The sequence below is a fragment of the Microcebus murinus genome, chromosome 1 (genome assembly GCF_040939455.1).
Source record: "Microcebus murinus isolate Inina chromosome 1, M.murinus_Inina_mat1.0, whole genome shotgun sequence".
NCBI classification, from domain to species: domain Eukaryota; kingdom Metazoa; phylum Chordata; class Mammalia; order Primates; family Cheirogaleidae; genus Microcebus; species Microcebus murinus.
The window spans coordinates 125,575,985-125,596,739 of record NC_134104.1 but is presented as its reverse complement, the minus strand read 5'-3'; the positions used below and the strand labels follow the sequence as shown (position 1 = coordinate 125,596,739).

The 20,755-nt window shown below is 36.1% G+C and overlaps 1 protein-coding gene across 6 annotated transcripts in view; it reads left to right on the top strand.

Moving 5' to 3' along the window:
* The window catches only part of ANKRD28 (ankyrin repeat domain 28), a 180,690-nt gene that overhangs the window by 117,931 nt on the left and 42,004 nt on the right, over positions 1–20,755 (top strand). For all 6 annotated transcript variants that reach the window (XR_012920527.1, XM_020288906.2, XM_020288917.2 and 3 more), the window contains 4 exons: positions 2,008–2,208; positions 4,330–4,417; positions 12,784–12,926; positions 16,001–16,213. Coding sequence is in view for 5 of the 6 variants with exons in the window: in XM_020288906.2 (XP_020144495.1) it covers positions 2,008–2,208; positions 4,330–4,417; positions 12,784–12,926; positions 16,001–16,213 (645 nt within the window). In the remaining variant the exon portion in view is untranslated. The remainder of the gene's footprint in view (positions 1–2,007; positions 2,209–4,329; positions 4,418–12,783; positions 12,927–16,000; positions 16,214–20,755) is intronic.

Genomic DNA, 20,755 nt, shown 5'->3' with positions numbered 1-20,755 from the left:
AAGTAGGAAATGGGACCTAGCATTCAAACTTTGATCTCTCTTGATATTCTAGAGTCTTAGTTGCTATGTTTACTGCCTTTACTACTTTAAATCCAACATCAGTTGGATTTATTCTTGCTTTTTAGTAAAACAAGAATAGTCTTGATTTTCTTATTCTTCCTACTGGAACATAAATATTTCCCAGACTTTACAGAAACTTTAATGTTTTCATTGTGAATTCCGAGTGGGAATGAATAAAGCAAGGCTGGCATCTTATTCCTGAGTATAGTGTCATTACACAGATGTACCACTGTTTGTTTATCCATTTTCTTTCTTTTTTTTTTTTTTTTTGAGACAGAGTCTCGCTTTGTTGTCCAGGCTAGAGTGAGTGCCATGGCGTCAGCCCAGCTCACAGCAACCTCAAACTCCTGGGCTCGAGCAATCCTTCTGCCTCAGCCTCCCGAGTAGCTGGGACTACAGGCATGCGCCACCATGCCCGGCTAATTTTTTTTCTATATATATCAGTTGGCCAATTAATTTCTTTCTATTTATAGTAGAGACGGGGTCTCGCTCTTGCTCAGGCTGGTTTTGAACTCCTGACCTTGAGCAATCCGCCCGCCTCGGCCTCCCAAGAGCTAGGATTACAGGCGTGAGCCACCGCGCCCGGCCTTGTTTATCCATTTTCTTATTGATGAACATTTACATTTCTGGTTTTTGGCTATTTTAGGAATAAAACTGCCATGAGCATTCATGGATGAATTTTTAAATTTCTTTTGGGTAACTGACTGGAGTGGAAATGTAGGGTCATTCGCCTCCATATATCTTTGATTAGCTGGGTTACTTCATTAGCAGATTCATAGATAACCAGACATCTCCCCAGTCTTTTTTGCCAAACCTGTTAAATACTTGTGCTGTTTCCCATATTTCAAACAGTTCTGATTACTTTTTAGTTCAAAGGCTTAAAAGGCTAATAGTATTTTTTTGTTTAATCTATAAATATGCTCTATTTTACTTTGTAACACTTTTCATGTATGTTAGTTTATTGTACCCTATAGCATACTTGAGAAGAGTGGTGGGCAGGTAGTATTCCCCACCCCTTTTACAGATAAGAACACTGAGGATATTTTTTATAAGACTTGAATAATAAGCCTTATAGGTAATACTATAGAATTGAAATGGAAACCCAGATTTTGTTCTTGTCCTAGTCCTTTTCATTTTCATATGTAGGTTGTCATTCATCTACCAAAAAATAGGATTATCACTGTAAGGGGAAAAATTTACTAAATTTAGTTCTGATTATATTAGTTAATGTTGTTGGCATACTGGATTCCTTAGAATCCTTGCATGAGTCCAATTTATAGAAATGGTAATGTGAGGTTTTTATCCTTCTGGGAGATAAATCCCTTTGGACAGTAAAACTCTTCTTTCGCCCTGTCCCCCTTCCACAAATTGGACAGTAAAACTTTTAAATTGCCTTAATTTTCCCACTAAGCAGCATTACAATAAATACTTTGTATATGTCTTTTTTTTTTTTTTTTTAGTGAACTAGATCTTAGTGATTTTTCATGCTGTAAAATATATCATGTATAATACCTTTGGAATAAGTACGTTTTTAATTTGTATATATCCAGTCCTTAAAACTGTTGAAGTATAAATTAATTGTATCTTGCTATCTCAGAAACCAAAATAAGAAATGAATATATTTGAAGAATGGTTCTCGATATTTCTTCTTACATATTTTGATAGGAATTGCTTTTATTGGGAGGGTAGGGAAAGGGAATACTTTAAAGGGTAAGGAAAAGGAATATTTTATCTTGATGCATTTTATATGGCTCTGAGTACTACCTTTACATTAAAAATATTTTGTTTTCTTAGGTAAATTCCTGCTTGTTTGTAGTAGGTTCTATCAGAACTTTTTGTTTCCTTCATATATATATTTTTATATATATAGTATATAAATAATTTCTGAATCTCTTATCACATTTGTCTTGTATAACTCTGTATAACTTTTATCTTCATGTGTTTTAGGAAGCAGTTCAGGTACTTCTGAAGCATTCTGCAGATGTTAATGCTCGAGACAAAAACTGGCAAACCCCTTTACACATAGCTGCTGCTAATAAAGCTGTAAAGTGTGCCGAAGCTTTGGTACCTCTTCTGAGTAATGTAAATGTATCTGATCGAGCAGGGAGAACTGCATTACATCATGCAGCTTTCAGTGGACATGGTGAGGTAGGTGACTTTTAATCAGTAAGTTTTCTCTTCTAACATCCCTCCCTAGTTATTAATGAACTTGCCCTTTTTAGCCATTCATCAGTTCATGGTAAAAACAAACAAATATCTATTATATCTTGATAATTTTTCTCTAATTTTGCCTTTAGCACACCCTCAGACATGTTTTTCATGATTTAACTTTCTCAAATTTAAAAATTTACTTACTAGATGACTGCCCATGCACTTAAAACTCATAGCCAACCTAGAATGACAAAGGAAAACACTGCCAACTGTAACACAACATAAGTATTTTCTATCGTTGTGGAAAAAAATTATCTAGGAAAATAGAGCAATCTCATTCTTCTCCCAGAAGAATAGTAGCATAGGAAGGCAGAGTTTAGAAAACATATTTTCTTACTGTTTATTATCAGCAGTTAGTCAAGAGAATTCTTCAATGACAGAGCCATCAAAGAAAACAATTTAAGAAAATTATTATTTAGTTATCTTATACAACAAGCATTGACTGTGCTAAGGTGTCAATCATAGTAAAGGTAGGGGTTTACATGTACATAGAAGACTTAGGGAAGAACAAAGCAGAAGAATCTTTGAGGCCAACTTGTCTAGTCCTTCATTTTTTTTGCAGACACAAAAACTCAAAAGAGGTAAAGTGATGTTCCCAAGATTCTGTGGCCAGGAGCTAGTGTTTTTTTCATGGTATAGTAGTCCCCCATTATCTATAGAGATACATTCCAAGACCTACAGTGGATGACTGAAATATCAGATAGTACAAAACCCTATATACATTTTTTTTCTATACATATGATACCTATCATACCTACCTATGATAAAGTTTAACTTTAAGCATAGTAAGAGATAGACAACAACAATAATAAAATGGAACAATTACGGCAATATACTGTAATAAAAGTTAAGTGACTGTGGTATGTCTGTGTGTGTGTGTGTGTGTGTCTCTCTCTCTCTCACAATATCTTATTGTAATTGTTCTCACCTATTTTCACACCACGGTTGATGGTGGGTAATTTAAACCACAGAAAGTGAAACTGCAGATAAGGGAGGACTCTATACTTCTCTGATTTTGCAACATAAGGAATCCTTGTCTCCGCTGCTATTAAGGTCACAGATATCCCTATTTGATATCTGTAATGCCTTTTCCAATGGAGAAACTATTGTAAATATGTTTAGGTATAATTATTATTATTGGTACATTATGAGGTAAGTAGACTATTCAGCGATCTTCAGATCTAATCATATTTTAGATTGTGTTATTGCTTGAATTAAGTTTAAGACATTTTGAGATGAGAACGCACTTTGCATTGTAATAACAATTTGGGCTACAAATAGGAATAAAACCTCTTATTAAATATTAATATTTAATGTTTAATTAAATATTTAGGCCGGGCGCGGTGGCTCACGCCTGTAATCCTAGCACTCTGGGAGGCCGAGGCGGGCGGATTGCTCGAGGTCAGGAGTTCAAAACCAGCCTGAGCAAGAGCGAGACTCCGTCTCTACTATAAAAATAGAAAAAAATTAATTGGCCAACTAACATATATAGGAAAAAATGAGCCAGGAATGGTGGCGCATGCCTGTAGTCCCAGCTACTTGGGAGGCTGAGGCAGGAGGATTGCTTTGAGCCCAGGAGTTTCAGGTTGCTGTGAGCTAGGCTGACGTACTCACTCTAGCCTGGGCAACAGAGCAAGACTCTGTCTCAAAATAAATAAATAATAAAAAATAAAATAAATATTCCAGCTTTAGACTGTCTAGATTTGTACTTAGTTCATAAAATACCAGGACACAAAGTGGCATATTAAAAAGATATCAGTGGTGCCTAACTTCAGTAATACCCAGTTAACCCTTTTTTCATATTTTGTCCTGTTATTATGTTAAATGGCCTTCAATATTTAGTCTAGTTCCTTCATTTCTACAAATGCAGACATTCAGTGCCAGAGGTATTAAGATAAGTAATTGTCACAAGAGGTATTAACCCTCTTAGTGCGGCCGGCCGAAATATCGGCTTTTGCACCCTAGACGCAAAAGCCCATATTTCGGCCAGCCGCTCTAAGAGCGTTAATAAACAATTCGACTTCAGAATTTTGGTGAAACTGTTTACTTTTATTCCAGATGGTCAAACTACTGTTGTCTAGAGGTGCCAATATTAATGCTTTTGACAAGAAAGATAGGCGTGCTATCCATTGGGCAGCATATATGGGTATGTACTTTTTTAATTTACTTTTTGACATTATGTATTTAGGAAAAATTGTTTTAGTTCTTCCTGTTTGCATAACATTTATCTTTCTGGGTAGTGTAAAGTTACACAGTATCTGAGTTTGCTGCCCAGGTGGAACCAGCCTGACAGTTGTAACAGTGGGGGAGCTTTGGAGTGCACTGGATCTAGTTCATCTAAAAGCTGTTTGAGGCCGGGTGCAGTGGCTCACACCTGTAATCCTAGCTCTCTGGGAGGCCAACGCGGGCGGATTGCTCAAGGTCAGGAGTTCGAAATCAGCCTGAGCAAGAGTGAGACCCCGTCTCTACTATAAATAGAAAGAAATTAATTGGCCAACTAATATATATAGAAAAAATTAGCCAAGCATGATGGCGCATGCCTGTAGTCCCAGCTACTCAGGAGGCTGAGGCAGCAGGATTGGTTGAGCCCAGGAGTTTGAGGTTGCTGTGAGCTAGGCTGACGCCACGGCACTCACTCTAACCAGGACAACAAAGCGAGACTCTGTCTAAAAAAAAAAAAGGCTGTTTGAAATTAATTCTGTTTACCTATAAAGGGAGAGACATCCCAGACACAGGCCTAGGGTACATAATTTAGGATTGGTGTTTACTAAAAGCCCATTCTCATACCCATCCTTGTTTTTATGGAAATATTATAGTCGAAGTTATGAAGATACATTAAGGAGCTTTATAGTAATTTTATAGAAAGAATTTGAGGGTTGGAAAACAGGCTCTTCTGCTGTAACATGATGATATACATGTTCTTTAAAAATCTTACGGTCTGCAAAATTGCACTCTAAAATTAATAGAGCTCATGGTGATAATAAGACTATGGTAGACTGCCCAAAACCTATGCAACTGTGTGACAAAAAGATTAATTGCTTCTTGAGATAATTTGGAGAGCCAAGGAGGCAGGTCAGCCTATCAGGATATTTTAAAATGCACAAAAGCAGCAGAGTAGAAATGCTGGCTTCTGGATGCTGGGACCAAGCAGATGAAAGTATATCTCTAAACATGAAGGAAATACAACCTACCATGAATCTTGGAAGCCATATAAGGCTGGGGTTGTGCCTCTTGGGAGTGGGGGAGTAGCCATGGATGTAGACATCTTTTTCCAAGGTTCTTAAAGCAAAGCTGAAAGAACTCTTCCTTTTGCAGCCATGGAGGTTAGAGCATTTTCTGCCAAAGGTTATAATTCCACTTCTGCTATTTTGACTCCTCTGACTAGAAAAAATACCCTATGAATTGATATATTTTCTGTATAATACTGGAATCATTCTATGATTTACTGGTCATTTTACCTGATTTCAAAGACATCTAGCTAGACACTTGTCTTATAGGTATACCCTCATAACTCACCCTGCTCTTGGTTTTGTCTTTTCTTGTATCTCATTTAAAGATAAAGGATTAACGAAGGATTCAATGGAAGTAGGGTCTTGCTGTGTTAAGATTTCCATCTGTAAATCCTAGAGACATTTCTGAATATTCTGGTGTAGCTATCAAGACAGTTTAGGAACAGCTAATCTGTGTGTTTTAAAACTGTACACCTTATAGTAAACGGTTTACATGTTAAGCAGAATGCATTAGGCATTTTTACCTCCAAAAACTTAAGCTTGACTAAATAGCTGTTTTCATGAAATTGAAGGAGAGGGAGATTTTGTGGATTGCCTCTAGTTGAGCTCCCAGAATAATTGAGTGTGTATCTCAGGGCTCCTAGAATGGTTTTATTGCCCCTGATCCATTGTCACTTTTCAGGCCTCTCAATTGTGACTGAAAAAAGCATTCTGTGTGTCTTGGACCTCACCACATATTTTCCTCCGTTTTGTGCTGCTATGACAGAATACTTGAGACTGGGTAATTTATAAAGAACAGGAATTTAATTCCTCACAGTTCAGGAGGCTGGGAAATCCAAGATTAATGCACTAGCATCTGGTGAGGGCCTTCTTGCTGCATCATAACATGGCAGAAGGCATCACGTGGGGAGCGAGAGGGAGCTGAACTCATCCTATGTAAGGAGCCCACTCCTGAGATAATGGCATTAATCAGTTTGTGAGGGCAGAATCCTTATGGCCTAATCACCTCTTAAGGTCCCAACTCTTAACACTGTTGCCTTGAGGGTTAAGTTTCCAACACATGAACTTCAGACGACATATTTAAACCATAGCACTGCCCATTTAATTTTTGAGCATAACCATTCAGAGATTCATAATTGTCCTTTTCCTTCCCTTAAGCATGAAACAAGGTGAGTATTAACACACAGCTTTTTAAAACTGTTCGTTCAAGGGATACAGGATTAAGGAGTTAAACCTATGAAAGTAAAAGATATTGACTGGTCACTGATCTTATAGACAAGCCATTGTCACCTTCATGTTTTATTCAGAGAATTCATCAGTATTAGTGTAAGAGACATTAGGGATTACAAGTAGTCTCATAATCTATTTCTCACAGCCTTTCTTAATAGCCCTGGCCTTTTTCCATCACCTGGTTGAGGCTCCCTTAATTTTCTCTTAGGCCTGAATTCTCTCTTAGTGTTCCTTAGTCCCACACCCTCCCCAAATGAATTGATAACTTTCTTTTCCCCACCATGTGCTTGTTCCTGCCATCAGCCTTCATCAAACTCTCTTTACATATTCATCTTTTCTGCTGCTCTCAATACTTTCAGCAATATTCATCCAAGTTCTGCCTCAAATTACCTTACTGTGATGACTTGCACATAGAGGTACTGAGTAAATATCAATTGCCATGATTAACAATTCATTACATTATGTCTTGAAGCAGCACATAATTTGAATGGATATGAGACGGTGGTCTTCTCCCCTCCTTTCCTTGAAACTTATAGATTCTAAACATAGCTCATTTTACTTTTCTTACACATTCATGAACAAAAGAAAATTGTAGGGAATTTTCCAGATTTCTGAAGGATAGTGATTACATTTATCCAGTTTATATTGCATGGACATAATTTTTAAGAGGATGTTATCATTGATTACTGAATAATGTATGCCATACATGTCTGATAGATGCCATGTTAAAAATAGACCTAGATGAATTAAATGAAATCTAGTTCCCTTGGTAACGTCATTCTGTAAATCGCTAAAGAAGACACATTTGTTTCTGCCAGTGTTTACCTAGCTGGAATGATGTCATTTATTTTACTGTAGAACTTTCTTACCTTTTTTCTTTTAAATAAGTCACCTCCAAACTGAGTATGGGAAGGCCCCTTCTTCATGTTTTCAATGGTCAATTAATTAAAGAGATTTATCTGTATTTCTGAAATGTGCTGAAATATTTGTCACATAGCTCCTTTTAAAGTAGGGCTTTTTCAATGTTAGGAAACATTATTCTGCCTGGAATCTGCTAGTTTTTACAAACACTTAACATGATCTGCATTTTTTACTTAGAATGATGTGTTGGTTTTAAACAGTTAATCTAATATGTTTGTATATGTGCTTTCTAGTCTTAAATATCAAGAGAACTTAGTTTCTTTTTGGCTGTTAGTGAATAATATGCACTTGCCTTGTTTGAAAAACTGTATTTATGGGCCGGGCGCTGTGGCTCACGCCTGTAATCCTAGCTCTTGGGAGGCCGAGGCGGGCGGATTGCTCAAGGTCAGGAGTTCGAAACCAGCCTGAGCAAGAGTGAGACCCCGTCTCTACTATAAATAGAAAGAAATTAATTGGCCAACTGATATATATATAAAAAAAATTAGCCGGGCATGGTGGTGCATGCCTGTAGTCCCAGCTACCCGGGAGGCTGAGGCAGTAGGATCACTCGAGCCCAGGAGTTTGAGGTTGCTGTGAGCTAGGCTGACGCCACGGCACTCACTCTAGCCTGGGCAACAAAGCAAGACTCTGTCAAAAAAAAAAAAAAAAAAAACTGTATTTATGTATGAGCCTCTTGGGTTTATAAGTCCTAATTGTCATTGCATTACTCTAAATCCAAATAGCTGTCCTTTTTGAAGCCATAGAGAAAGATCTTTTGTACCAGTTAATACTATTATACTATAGTCACATTTAATTTGGCACCTTATGATTTGATAAATACCTCTTTGGGTTTTTTTCTAGAAACATAGTAGTAGATGTTTCTTTTTCTTATTGAGATGGAGGAAAGAAGTTAAACATATCCACTTTCATTGATAATTTCTATATAAACAACTAAATTTGTCTGTATCTTTATGCATCTTGCAGTCCCCTGGCTTAATTTTTTCAAGGGAAGGGTCCTCTGTTTGAAAGTTTCATTTTATAGTTTATTAACCTTATATACTCATTCTCTTTGAAGGAATTTTTTAAAATAGCATCACAAACTATTTAATGGAACAAATATATATTGGGTATTTGTTTTGTATATAGCGCTGCTCTTGGCCCTATGGACTATACCAAGAAGTAGAATATACAACCTCTTGAAGGTATATAATATATTTGAGAAGTTAATATACAAAGTAATTAAAGGGTTAGTAACTAATAATTTAAGAAACATCACAAGGTTTATAGAGCTTTTAGGGAAAAGAGATGACTGGGTTGCTCTGGGAAGATGGGGTCTAATATTAGTAGCAGTGATTGGGAGGAGACATCCAAGGAGAATGTTTCCACATAAAGAAGGAAATCTCATGAACAAAGAGGTAGAAAAGACTGGGAGGGGGAGAAAGCACTATATAATCTAATCTTATAAAAAGTGAGGAGTCATAAAAGGAGAATAGTGCTTCTCTCACCTTCTGGATACAGGGCTCCCTTCCTGGCCTCTTTATGGGGTTGAGTTGGGGCCTCAGACTAGTCCTGGCTAAGGGAATTGAAAGCAACATCACTTCCGAGTCAGAGAATTTAATTACTCATATGATGAGACTCTGGAGTCTGTTCTTCCTTACAACACAATGATCGCCCACATTCAAGATAATGTCAGCAGCATGAGCCCAGGTTCTTGAATGACTGAGCAGAGCCCTCTTGTTCATGAGTTACAGTGTGAGTGGCAAATAGAAGCGTTGTTTGAGCCATTGAGATTTGGGAGTTGATTGTTAGCCACAGCACAGTATAACCTAGCCCATCCTGATTATTACAAGGGTGAGTAGCAAACGAAGTGGTTAAGGAGATCTAGTAGAAATAATAAGGAAAAAGAAGTTTTCAGCTGCATGTTTTAAAGACCTAACATTCTTAAGAAACAGGTCCGCTTGATGTTTTGGTAAGGCAAGGGGGGGGGCGTGGGGAGGAATGGCAGGGGCAATATATGTAACCCTAGCAATATTTGTACCCCCATAATATGAAAAAAAATAAAATAAATAAAAAAAAAGAAATAGGTCCAAATCATTCCCAGATTTACAAGTAGAAGATTCCAATAAGGTGAGAAATATAAACTGATGTCTAAAACAGGCATACTTAAAAAGTATTGTGGGTTTCATTCTAGATTACCACAATAAAGTGGATTTCACAATAAAGTGAGTCACACAAATTTTGGGGTTTCCTAATACATATAAATATTTATACTATACAGTAGACTATTAAGTGTTCAATAACAGTATATCTGAAAAAACAATGTATATATCTTAATTAAAAAGTACTTTATTGCTAAAAAAGAATGCTAATCATTATCTGAACATTCAACAAGTCATAATCTTTTTGCTGGTAGAGGATCTTGCCTTAGTGTGGATGGCCACTTACTAATCAGGGTAATGGTTGCTGAATCTTAGATGGCCGTAACAATTTCTTAAAATAAGACAACAGTGAAGTTTGCTGCATCAGTTTCACAGATGGTTTCTCTGTAGTGTGCAATGCTATTGATAGTATTTTATCCACAGTAGAATGTCTTTCAAAATCAAAGTCAGTCCTCTCAAACCCTGCCATTGCTTTATCAACTAAGTTTATGTAATAGTCTAAATCAGGGGCCCTCAAACTTATTAAACAGTGGGCCAGTTCACTGTTCCTCAGACCATTTGAGGGCTGGACTATAGTTTAAAAAAAACTATGAACAAATTCCTGTGCACACTGCACATATCTTATTTTGAAGTAAACAATGGGCAAAAACACCCACATGTGGCCCACAGGCCGTAGTTTGAGAACGCCTGGATCCTTTGCTGTCATTTCAACAATGTTCACAGTATCTTCACCAGGAGTGCATTCTGTCTCAAAAAACCACTTTCCTTGCTCATCCAACCAAAGCAACTCTTCATCCATGAAAGTTTTATCATGAAATTGCAGCACTTCTGATACATCTTAAAGTTATACTTCTAATTCTAGTTGTCTTGCTCTTTCCACATCTGCAGTTATTTCCTTCACTAAAGTCTTGGAGAACCCCTCAAAATCATCCATAACACTTGGAATCAACTTCTTCTAAATTCCTGTTAATATTGATCTTTTGCCTCCTCCCATGAATCATGAGTATTCTTAATGACATCTAGAATAGTGAATCCTTTCCAAAAGATTTCAGTTCACTTGGCCTGGCTCTGTCAGAGGAATCACTATCTATGGCAGCAATGGCCTTACAAAATATATTTCTTAAATAATAAGACTTGAAAGTTGATATTGCTTCTTCATCCATAGGCTTCAGAATGAATGTTTTGTTAGCAGGCATGAAAACATTAATCTCCTTGTTCATCTCCATCAGCGCTCTTGGATGACCAGGTTGCGTTATCAATGAGCAGAAATATTTTGAAAAAAATCTTTTATTCTGAGCAGTAAGTCTCAACAGTGGGCTTAAAATGTCCAGTAAACCATGCTGTAAACAGATGAGCTGTTATCCAGGCTTTGTTGCATTTTAGAATACCGGCAGAGACCAATAGAAGGCTGTTTTGTCTACTTTGAAAATCTATTGTTTAGTGTAGCCACCCTCATCAGTGATCTTAGATCTTCTGGACAACTTGGTGTAACTTCTACACCAGCACTTGCTGCTTCACCTTGCACTTTTGTGAGGACAGCTTTTTTTCGTAAATCTCATGAACAGACCTCTCCTAGCTTCCAACTTTTCTTCTGCAGCCTCGTTACCTCTCTTAGCCTTTGTAGAATTGAAGAGAGTTAGTGCCTTGCTTTGAATTAGGTTTTGGCTCAAGGGAATATTGCGGCTGGTTTGACCTGCTACACAGACCACTCAAACTTTCTCAGCAATAAGGTTCTTTCCCTTTCTTATCATGCATATATGTTCACTGGAGTAGCACTTTTAATTCTCTTCAAGAACTTTTCCTTTGAATTCACAACTTAGCAAACTGTGTCTTCATCACTAAACTTTTAAAACTTTCCTCACTAAATAACTGTTTCTAGCTTTTGATTTAAAGTTAAAAACATGCAACTTTTTTCACTTGAACACTTCAAGGCCACTGTAGGGTTATTAACTGGCCTAATTTCAATATTGTTCTCAGTGAATAGGAAGGCCCAAGAAGAGAGAGACAGAAGGGGGAACAGAGCATTTATATCACTCAACATTTATTAAGTTCACTATCTCATGTGGGTGTTATTCATTGTGCCTCTAAATAATTATAATAGAAACATCAAAGATAACTGATTACAAATCACCAGAGCACATACAATAATAATGAAAAGGTTTAATATTTTAAGAATTACCAAAATGTGAGACAGAAACACAAAGTACGCACATGCTAATGGAAAAATAGTGCCAATAGACTTGCTCAACACAGGGCTGCCACAAACCTTCAGTTTGTGTTTTAAAATAAATAAATAAAAACCATGCAGTGTCTGTGAAGCACAACAAAACAAAGTATGCCTGAGTTAGACATAAAAAGCTAACTTCAGAACTTAAGAATGTTAAATGTTAAAGAACTTAAAATAACCTTGGAGGAAAAAGATCTAGGCAAAAGGAATATTACAGATTGCAAGCTTATCACTGGAAAAAAAAAATCAAATATATTACAGTTGTCCCTTGGTATCCTTGGGGAATTGGTTTTAGGACCAACAATACCCTATACCAAAATCTGCAGATGCTCAAGTCTCTTATATAAAATTGTGTTTTATTTGCATGTAAATGATAAATATCCTCCCATATACTTTAAAATATCTCTAAATTACTTATAATGTTTAATATGATGTAAATAGTTAATGTACTGCATTTTAAATTTGTAATTTTTTAATTTGTTTTTATTTTCTTTTTCAAATATTTTCAATCTGCAGTTAGTCAAATCTGCAGATGTGGAACATGCATACGGAGGGCTAACTTTATCTTTAATATTAATTATTTCTACCAACATTTATCAAAATTATCCAGAATTCTGATGTTTTCCTTCTGTTCTTAGGTTACAGTGTGATTTATTGGTGACTTGTGCATCATCTAGTTAATTTGCTTTTTAAAATATCTTTAAAGATTTTCTAATATTTTTCATATGCTCATTTCTTAATTTTTTCTTCAAAAACACATTTTTAGGTCACATCGAAGTAGTGAAATTACTCGTGGCACATGGAGCTGAAGTGACATGCAAGGATAAGAAGTCTTATACACCTCTTCATGCGGCAGCCTCTAGTGGAATGATCAGCGTAGTCAAGTACCTTTTAGATCTTGGAGTTGATGTAGGTGTATAGATCGAACAGTATAAAATAATAGAGCATTTTATGTAATTCTGTTGGCAAAAGTTATTTCAGGTTTAAAAGATGACTTATACAATATTTTTTTTGTTTTTTAATTGGATATCTGTAGTCCTTTACTTGTATTCTCTAGTGTACTGATTAATGATCAAGACATTTATAGTCAAATTATATTGAGGTAAAATAAATTTCAAGGGTGAATGATTAATTGCCATTTTTCCTTCTCCATCACATTTCAGGCCCTGTAGTTCCATTTCACCTGAGGGAACCAGCAGATCAGATATACATGGATTAGACAGGTTATTGTTGTTTGCCTAGTTAGTCTAATACTCTCTTTAACTGACTGTAGCAGTTCACATTACAAGAGATTGGCAAGAGCTAGGCAGGAAAACAAGGCTTTTTGTCTACCCAGTGTAAGTGTTACTTACCATGGAATTCTCTTTGGTTAAAAAGAAATGCTACTTTATCTGGATATATTGATTTCTAAATTGAGATAGCTAAGACTACCTGGAGCTTTCACAGAACATTCCTTAAGCACATGTACTTTACTCCTACTCTTAGTATATTTACTCTTATTTTAGTGTATAGTTCTAACAAACTCATTGGTTCTTCAAAACAGCAAATTAGAAGAGAGTGGATAAGGTTCTGCTAGAAGGAAATAGCTGCAAAAAAACTAAGACAAAATATGTGATGGGCTAGTTGGACACAAAATACATGACAGAACTGTAGAGGTAGACAAGCTCTTAATTTAAGAACCATGTGAAATACTCTGCCTAAAACAAGCTAATAATTATAGAACATGTGGGGTTCACGAGAAGTTACAAAAATCCATGCACATTGTTATATAGGATTTTGTAGAGTGCAAAACAGATAAAAGTTTCATTTCAACTCTATAATTCCTGTATGTGTTTCAACAAGAGCAACATAATACCTTGAAAAACCCCTGGTCTAGAGCAACATAATACCTTGAAAAACCTCTGGTCTAAATAAATGAGGCGATCTTGTTTCTGATCACTTATTCAAGTTCATTCTAGTGCAATTCTTAAGACTTATTTTATTGACAGTAAAATAACATTTGTAAACTGTGGTGACAGTATATTCTTTGAAATAAGTGATCATTCTTAACAGTCTTTTAATGACATGTGGCCTCCAATTGTGTGTTTTTTTAGTTTCCTAGGGATCTCATAACGAATTACCACCAACTGAACAATTTGTGGGACTTAACAGAAATTTAAGCTCTCAAAGTTCTATAGTATGGAAGTTCTCAATCAAGGTGTTATCTAGGTTGGTTCCTTCTGAGAGAGACTCTATTCCCATGTCTCTTTTCTAGCTTCTGGTGACAAAATCTAGGTACTTTGATTAAAGTTAAGTGTTATTACTTTCTTACTTCCTCAGATGTCTGTTGCCAGTGATCGCAGAAAAAAAAATGTTAAAGTTGTGATATGTTGGGACCAACTATGAGGTTATGGGGCATAGTCTCTACACAAGGCTTATGATCAACTACAAGTTGTGGGTGAGGGGTTCTCAAAGCTACTTTCAGGTTTAATAATTCATTGGAGGGACTCACTAAACTCATTAAAAGCTATATATTCACAATTACAGTTTATTGCAAGGAAAAGATACAAATTAAAATCAACCAAGGGAAGAGAGACATGTAGGGTAGAGTCTGGTAATGTTCTAAAGGTGAAGTTTTCTTTGTCCTCTTCTCATGGATTCAGGACACATTACTCTCCTAGCATCAATGTGTGACAATATGCACAATGTATTTCTAACTAGGAATGCTCGCCTGAACTTCATTGTTAGTTTTATTGAGGTTCCACTACATAGACATGATTGGTTGCTTATGTGGTTGATTAGTCTCCAAATACACTGATACCTCATGACCCCAAACCCCTACCCTGTATCACATATTTGGTTTATATCTGGCATGGTCAGCCCCCATCCTAAACAAAGACACTTCTATCAGGTATAACATAAATTACTTCTCTGAAGCCAAGGGCAAAGTCCAGACCTCTCTTTGTATCATAATTCTTTTTTTTTTTTTTTTTTCTTTCCTTGAGGCGCAGTGTCTCACTCTGTCGCCCTGGGTAGAGTGCCATGGCTTCAGCCTAGCTCACAGCAACCTCAAACTCCTGGGCTCAAGCGATCCTCCTGCCTCGGCCTCCCAAGTATATGGGACTACAGGCACATGCCACCATGCCTCACTAATTTTTTCTATTTTAGTTGCCTGGCTAATTTCTTTCCATTTTTAGTAGAGACAGGGAGGGTTTCACTGTTACTAAGGCTGGTCTCGGACTCCTGACCTAAAGCATTCCTTCCACCTTGTCCTCCCTGAGTGTTAGGATTACAGGAGTGAGCCACCATGCCTAGCCTGATCATATGCTTTGCTACAGAGAAATCATGTAAACTTTAAAGTGTTCCCTTATTTTATTTATTAGAAACAGAAAGAAAAAGAAAATCCGAGTTGCATGAATTATTTCCCATTCTTGAGCACATTCTTTTGCCTTGTGATAAAACGCCAGCATGTGAAGCTGGAACATATTTACAGCCCAAGTTTGCAGCAAAAATGAATTAAATAAGTGGAAGAACATGCCCTTCATTTAAAAAATCCTGATCTGTACTTTATTACTAACTTAGTGTTGTCCTTTCAAAGTGAAAAGGCTGAAAATATTCATGCTATTGGATATACCTCACAATCTTCAGTTTGTGTTTATTTTTTATGAGTCTTAGAATTAATCCTACAGTAAATCCCTAATGTAAAAATACATTAGTTTACATTTTCCTAAATATTTCTTTTGGTATTATTCAGTTTTGTCATGAGATGGACATTGTATATGTGAATTATATTCTCTGAATGTACAAAATCTATTTAGCACCAAAATACCTGTTAATATTCATCTTTTAAAACGAACTTCAGAATTATAAGCCTCAACTGTATATTTATCCCTGTTACTATTTCTCATTTTAATAATTTGATTGTAACCACAAGATTGCTAAAGTAGCTGACAACAATGATAATTAGCAAGACTTTAACATTCACAATTGTTTCCTCCCAATAGATGAATGAACCAAATGCCTATGGAAATACACCTCTTCATGTAGCCTGCTATAATGGACAAGATGTTGTAGTGAATGAACTTATAGACTGTGGTGCTACTGTAAATCAAAAGAATGAAAAAGGATTTACTCCTTTGCACTTTGCTGCTGCATCAACACATGGAGCATTATGTTTAGAGCTTCTAGTTGGCAATGGGGCCGATGTCAATATGAAGGTATGAAACAAAATCAGAACCCTTACTTTATTTAGGATTTTACTGTTTAAAAGAATATCCATAATGAATACTCTTTAGCCATACAAGAGAACTACTAATTAACTCAAGAACACAGATGATTCCTTAAAATATGCTGAGTAAAAAGCCTTACACAAAAGTAAGTACACTCTTTCCATTTATATAAGGTTCTAGAACAGATGAAATTCTACTTGCTGGGGTTCCAGAATCTATAGTTGAGAAAAATAAGAATAGTGGTTGCCTCTGGGAGGAGGGATCAACTGAGAAAGAGGCATGAGGAAACTTTATGGGGCAATGGTAACGTTTTGTATTAGATTATTAAGTATGAAATGTCCAATTTCCTTAAATACTAAGTTTGATAGTTGATATCAATGACAGTGCTGTCATTTCAAAGTGAAAAGGCTGAAAATATGCATGCTATTGAATATACCTCAGAATCTTCAGTTTGTGTTTATTTTTTATGAGTCTTAGAATTAATTCTACAGTAAATCCCTAATGTAAAAATACATTCGTTTACATTTTCCTAAACATTTCTTTTGGTATTATTCAGTTTTGTCATGAGGTAGACATTGTACATGTGAATTGTATTCCCTGAATGTACAAAATCTGTTTAGCACCAAAATACCTGTTAATGTTCATCTGAACACTGTCCTGAAATGTCTCTGACATTTCACTTTGATACTTCTTGTTTTATTTGTATTGTGAAGGTACACTCTTATTCTTTCAAACACAGTTTGGCTTGTGATTATCCGTCAAGTTATTTTAAGAGCAACTTTTGTGAAACCATACATAAGTCAAAAATTAATGTTATTTTCAAATATGAGTTCTGTTGTGGCACCAATGCTTGACAGCTCAAAATAACAATGAAGTGTTTGGGAAGGATGTGGCTAATTAATGCACAGTATGTAGTTGGTTTGAGAAGTTCCATTCTGTTGATTTTAATCTCAAAAATGAGCCATGTGGGCGACTTGAGACCAAGGTGAAAAATGATGAGCTGAAAGCTATAGTGGAAGTGAATCCATTTCAACCTAGGTGTGAATTAGCAGCAAGGTTTGACGTTACTATTCCAATAATATTAGACCATTTGAAACAAATCATCAAGGTAAAGAAGCTAGATAGATGGGTTCTGCATTAATTAAACAAGCATCAGAAGAGAAATTGTCTCCAAGCTTGCCTTTCTTTGCTGTCATGACATAAAAGCGAACCATTTCTACACCGTATTGTCACATGTGATGAAAAATGTATTGTTTTTGACAGTTGCAAGCGCTCAACACAATAATTGGTTAAAGATGAAATGCCAAAATAGTCCAAAACCAAATATCCATCCAAAAAAGCTAATGGTGTCTGTTTGGTGGTTCAATGCTGGTGTTATCCACTACAGCTTCGTGAAATCTGGTCAGTTCATTATAGTAGACGTCTACTGCAACCAGCTGGACAAAATGATGAGGATGTTTGTGATGAAACAGCTGAGATTGGTCAGTAGAAACGGTCCAATCCTCTTGTAAGACAACACTCAACCACATGTCACACAAACAACGCTGCTTGAACTATAACAGCTTGACTTGGAAACACTCTGTCATCCAGCATATTCACCAGACCTTGCACCAGCTAACTACCACTTTTTCCAGGCTTTGGACCACTTCTTGCAAGTAGAAATATCCAATTCTCAACAAGTTGTGGAAAATACCTTTCACGATTTCATCACCAGTCACTCTCTAGGCTTCTTCACTGCTACCATTAAGATGGCAAAACTGTGTTGAGAGTTTAGGTGTATATGTTAATTAATTGTGCTGTTTCTTGTTTGAGATATAATAAACTAAACTTCTAATTCAAAATCTGACATTTCATATTTAATGACCTAATATTTTGGTAGGCTTTGTATTATATAGATAAGCATTTGTCAAAATTCATAAAGGACTATATTTAAGATTGGTGGCCGGGTATGGTGGCTCACCTGTAATCCCAGCACTTTTCAAGGTAGAGAGGGGAGGATCGCTTGAGCCCAGGAGTTGGAGACCAGCCTTGGCAACATAGACCCTGTCTCTACAAAAGAATTTTTTAAATTAGCCAGACATGGTGGTGTGCGTCCTAGCTACTGGGGAGGCTGAGATGGAATGATTGCTTGAGCCTGGGAGTTGGAGGCTACAGTGAGCTATCATAGTGCTACTGTACTGCCAGGGCAACAGAGCAAGACCCTGTCTTAAAAAAAGGATCATTTTTTTTTTTTTTAGTTGCCCAGGCTGATCTTCTTTTTTTTTTTACTTGGACATTGACTTGGAATCCAGGCTGATCTTCAACTCTTCACCTCAAGCAATCCTCTTGCTTTGGCCTCCCAAAATGCTAGGATTACAGGTATGGTCCACCTCACCATACCTCAAAATCTTAATTGCTGTGCTTTCTCACAGAATTATACAGTAAAAGCACACTTGTTTGAGCTCCAGAATTTTCATGTATTTCTAAAATTCAAATACTCCTGAAAGTGTGACCAAAATCCAAAACAACTATTCCTTATGTATAACTCAGTGTGTTTTTTCCTAAAAATTTCAAAAAAGACTTGTAGAGCGAACACCTATATACATACCACCTAGATTCTACCACTAATATTTTACCATTGGTTGTTTATCGTATATTGCAATCCATCCACCCACTCAGTTGCCCAGTTATTTTATGCTTTTTTTATTAACTGGACACCAGTGATTAGATTGATGCTTTTTAAAGTTAGTCACAGACATCACTACATGTCACATCTAAACTCTTCAGTATACATACCATTAAAGACAGCACCAAATAAACTGAAAGTTACATAATAGCTAATGATATAGGTGGTAAGTCTTCATCATTTTTGTGATACTTAATATTTAATACACAAAAATGATTTTAACTACAGCCATTTTATTATAAACAAGTCTCATAGAGACTGAAAAATTGTGTTTGTGATGATCTTTTGAAGAAGAGATAAGTTAAATTCTTATTTTTTTAATTTTAATTTTATTTTTATTCTTTATTTTTTGAGACAGAGTCTTACTCTTTTGCCCTGGCTAGAGTGTAGTGGCATCAACATAGCATAGAGATTAAGCTTCCGGCTGGGCGCGGTGGCTCACACCTGTAATCCTAGCACTCTGAGAGGCCGGGGCGGGCAGATTGCTTGAAGTCAGGAGTTGGAGAACAGCCTGAGCAAGAGCGAGACCCCGTCTCTACTATAAATAGAAAGAAATTAATTGGACGACCAATATATATAGAAAAAATTAGCCAGGCATGGTGGCGCATGCCTGTATTGCTTGAGCCCAGGAGTTTGAGGTTGCTGTGAGCCAGGCTGACGCCATGGCACTCACTCTAGCCTGGGCAACAAAGTGAGACTCTGTCTCAAAAAAAAAAAAAAATGAGATTAAGCTTCCTATTTTATATATACTGTCATTTAGGCATGAGTATTTAATATAATTTGATGATAATGAGTCACTTGCTTCATGTCAGTGTCTACGTAGTTGACGCTGTGATTATATTTTCAGTCTGTCTTTGAAGAATCACTCCTTTAAGAGGTTCACTTAAAGTAAAATGCTCAGACCAATGAATGGTCCTATTTGAAGTTGCCTTCTTAATTTGTAAAATTCATTGGTAGATTTCATACATAACAAGGGAAATTTTTAGCAAAGGAGTTAAGTACATTTGAAGGCAACAGCCTATGATGTTGGTTTCAAAACATATTTCATTAAAGTTGCCTAAATCTCACCTAGGTATGTATGACATCTCATTTATATGCAGTTGTCCAATTGTTTTATTGCTAAGTTCTACTGAAACATGTTTCCCGTGTTGATGACTTCTAAGGTCCCTTCCAGCTCTGAAATTACATAAAAATTGTTAATAGCTGAGTTTTCAACCAGCAAGACTATGTGCTCATGCATTCCTAACACCTGTATTTCCTATATTTATCAAACAGGTACTTATTATTTGGTTGATAGACTAAGGAGCCTAAGTCCTTGACACTTGCCCTATGTTATAAAAATTTTAATTTGCTAACCTTCATGTTCTTCTTATCAAATTATCTCTTTGTTCTCCCTACTTAATCTTTTCCTCATATCACATTCTCCGTTTTGATGTTTCTGACTTTGATTAAGTTATAGATGACTAAGAATTGGAGTATGAATTTAAGTTTGTAATAATTCAATTTCTAAGATTTTAAATTAGTTACCCTACAAGAGTGGTAGAGAAAAAATGAATAGAGTTTAAAAGGCAGTATAGGTCTGGTTTAACATGAGCCTTACTAATTGATTTCTTCACTTACATGCACATGTTTTCCCACTCACCCTGTTCTTTTAGAATAGATTTTGGTCAGCTAAGCAAATACACTGAATACTTGATTTAATATTTAAGCCTAATAAGTATTGTGAAATGTGAGCCTTAGTACTGATTTTGGTCACCTGTGAAACCAACTGTTAGAATTTCTGTCAGTTTTTCTGTTTTCTTGTTTAAAAGTCTTAGTTTGATTCTAAAATGATTTGAGGTAATTGTGTTGAGGTAACAGTGTTT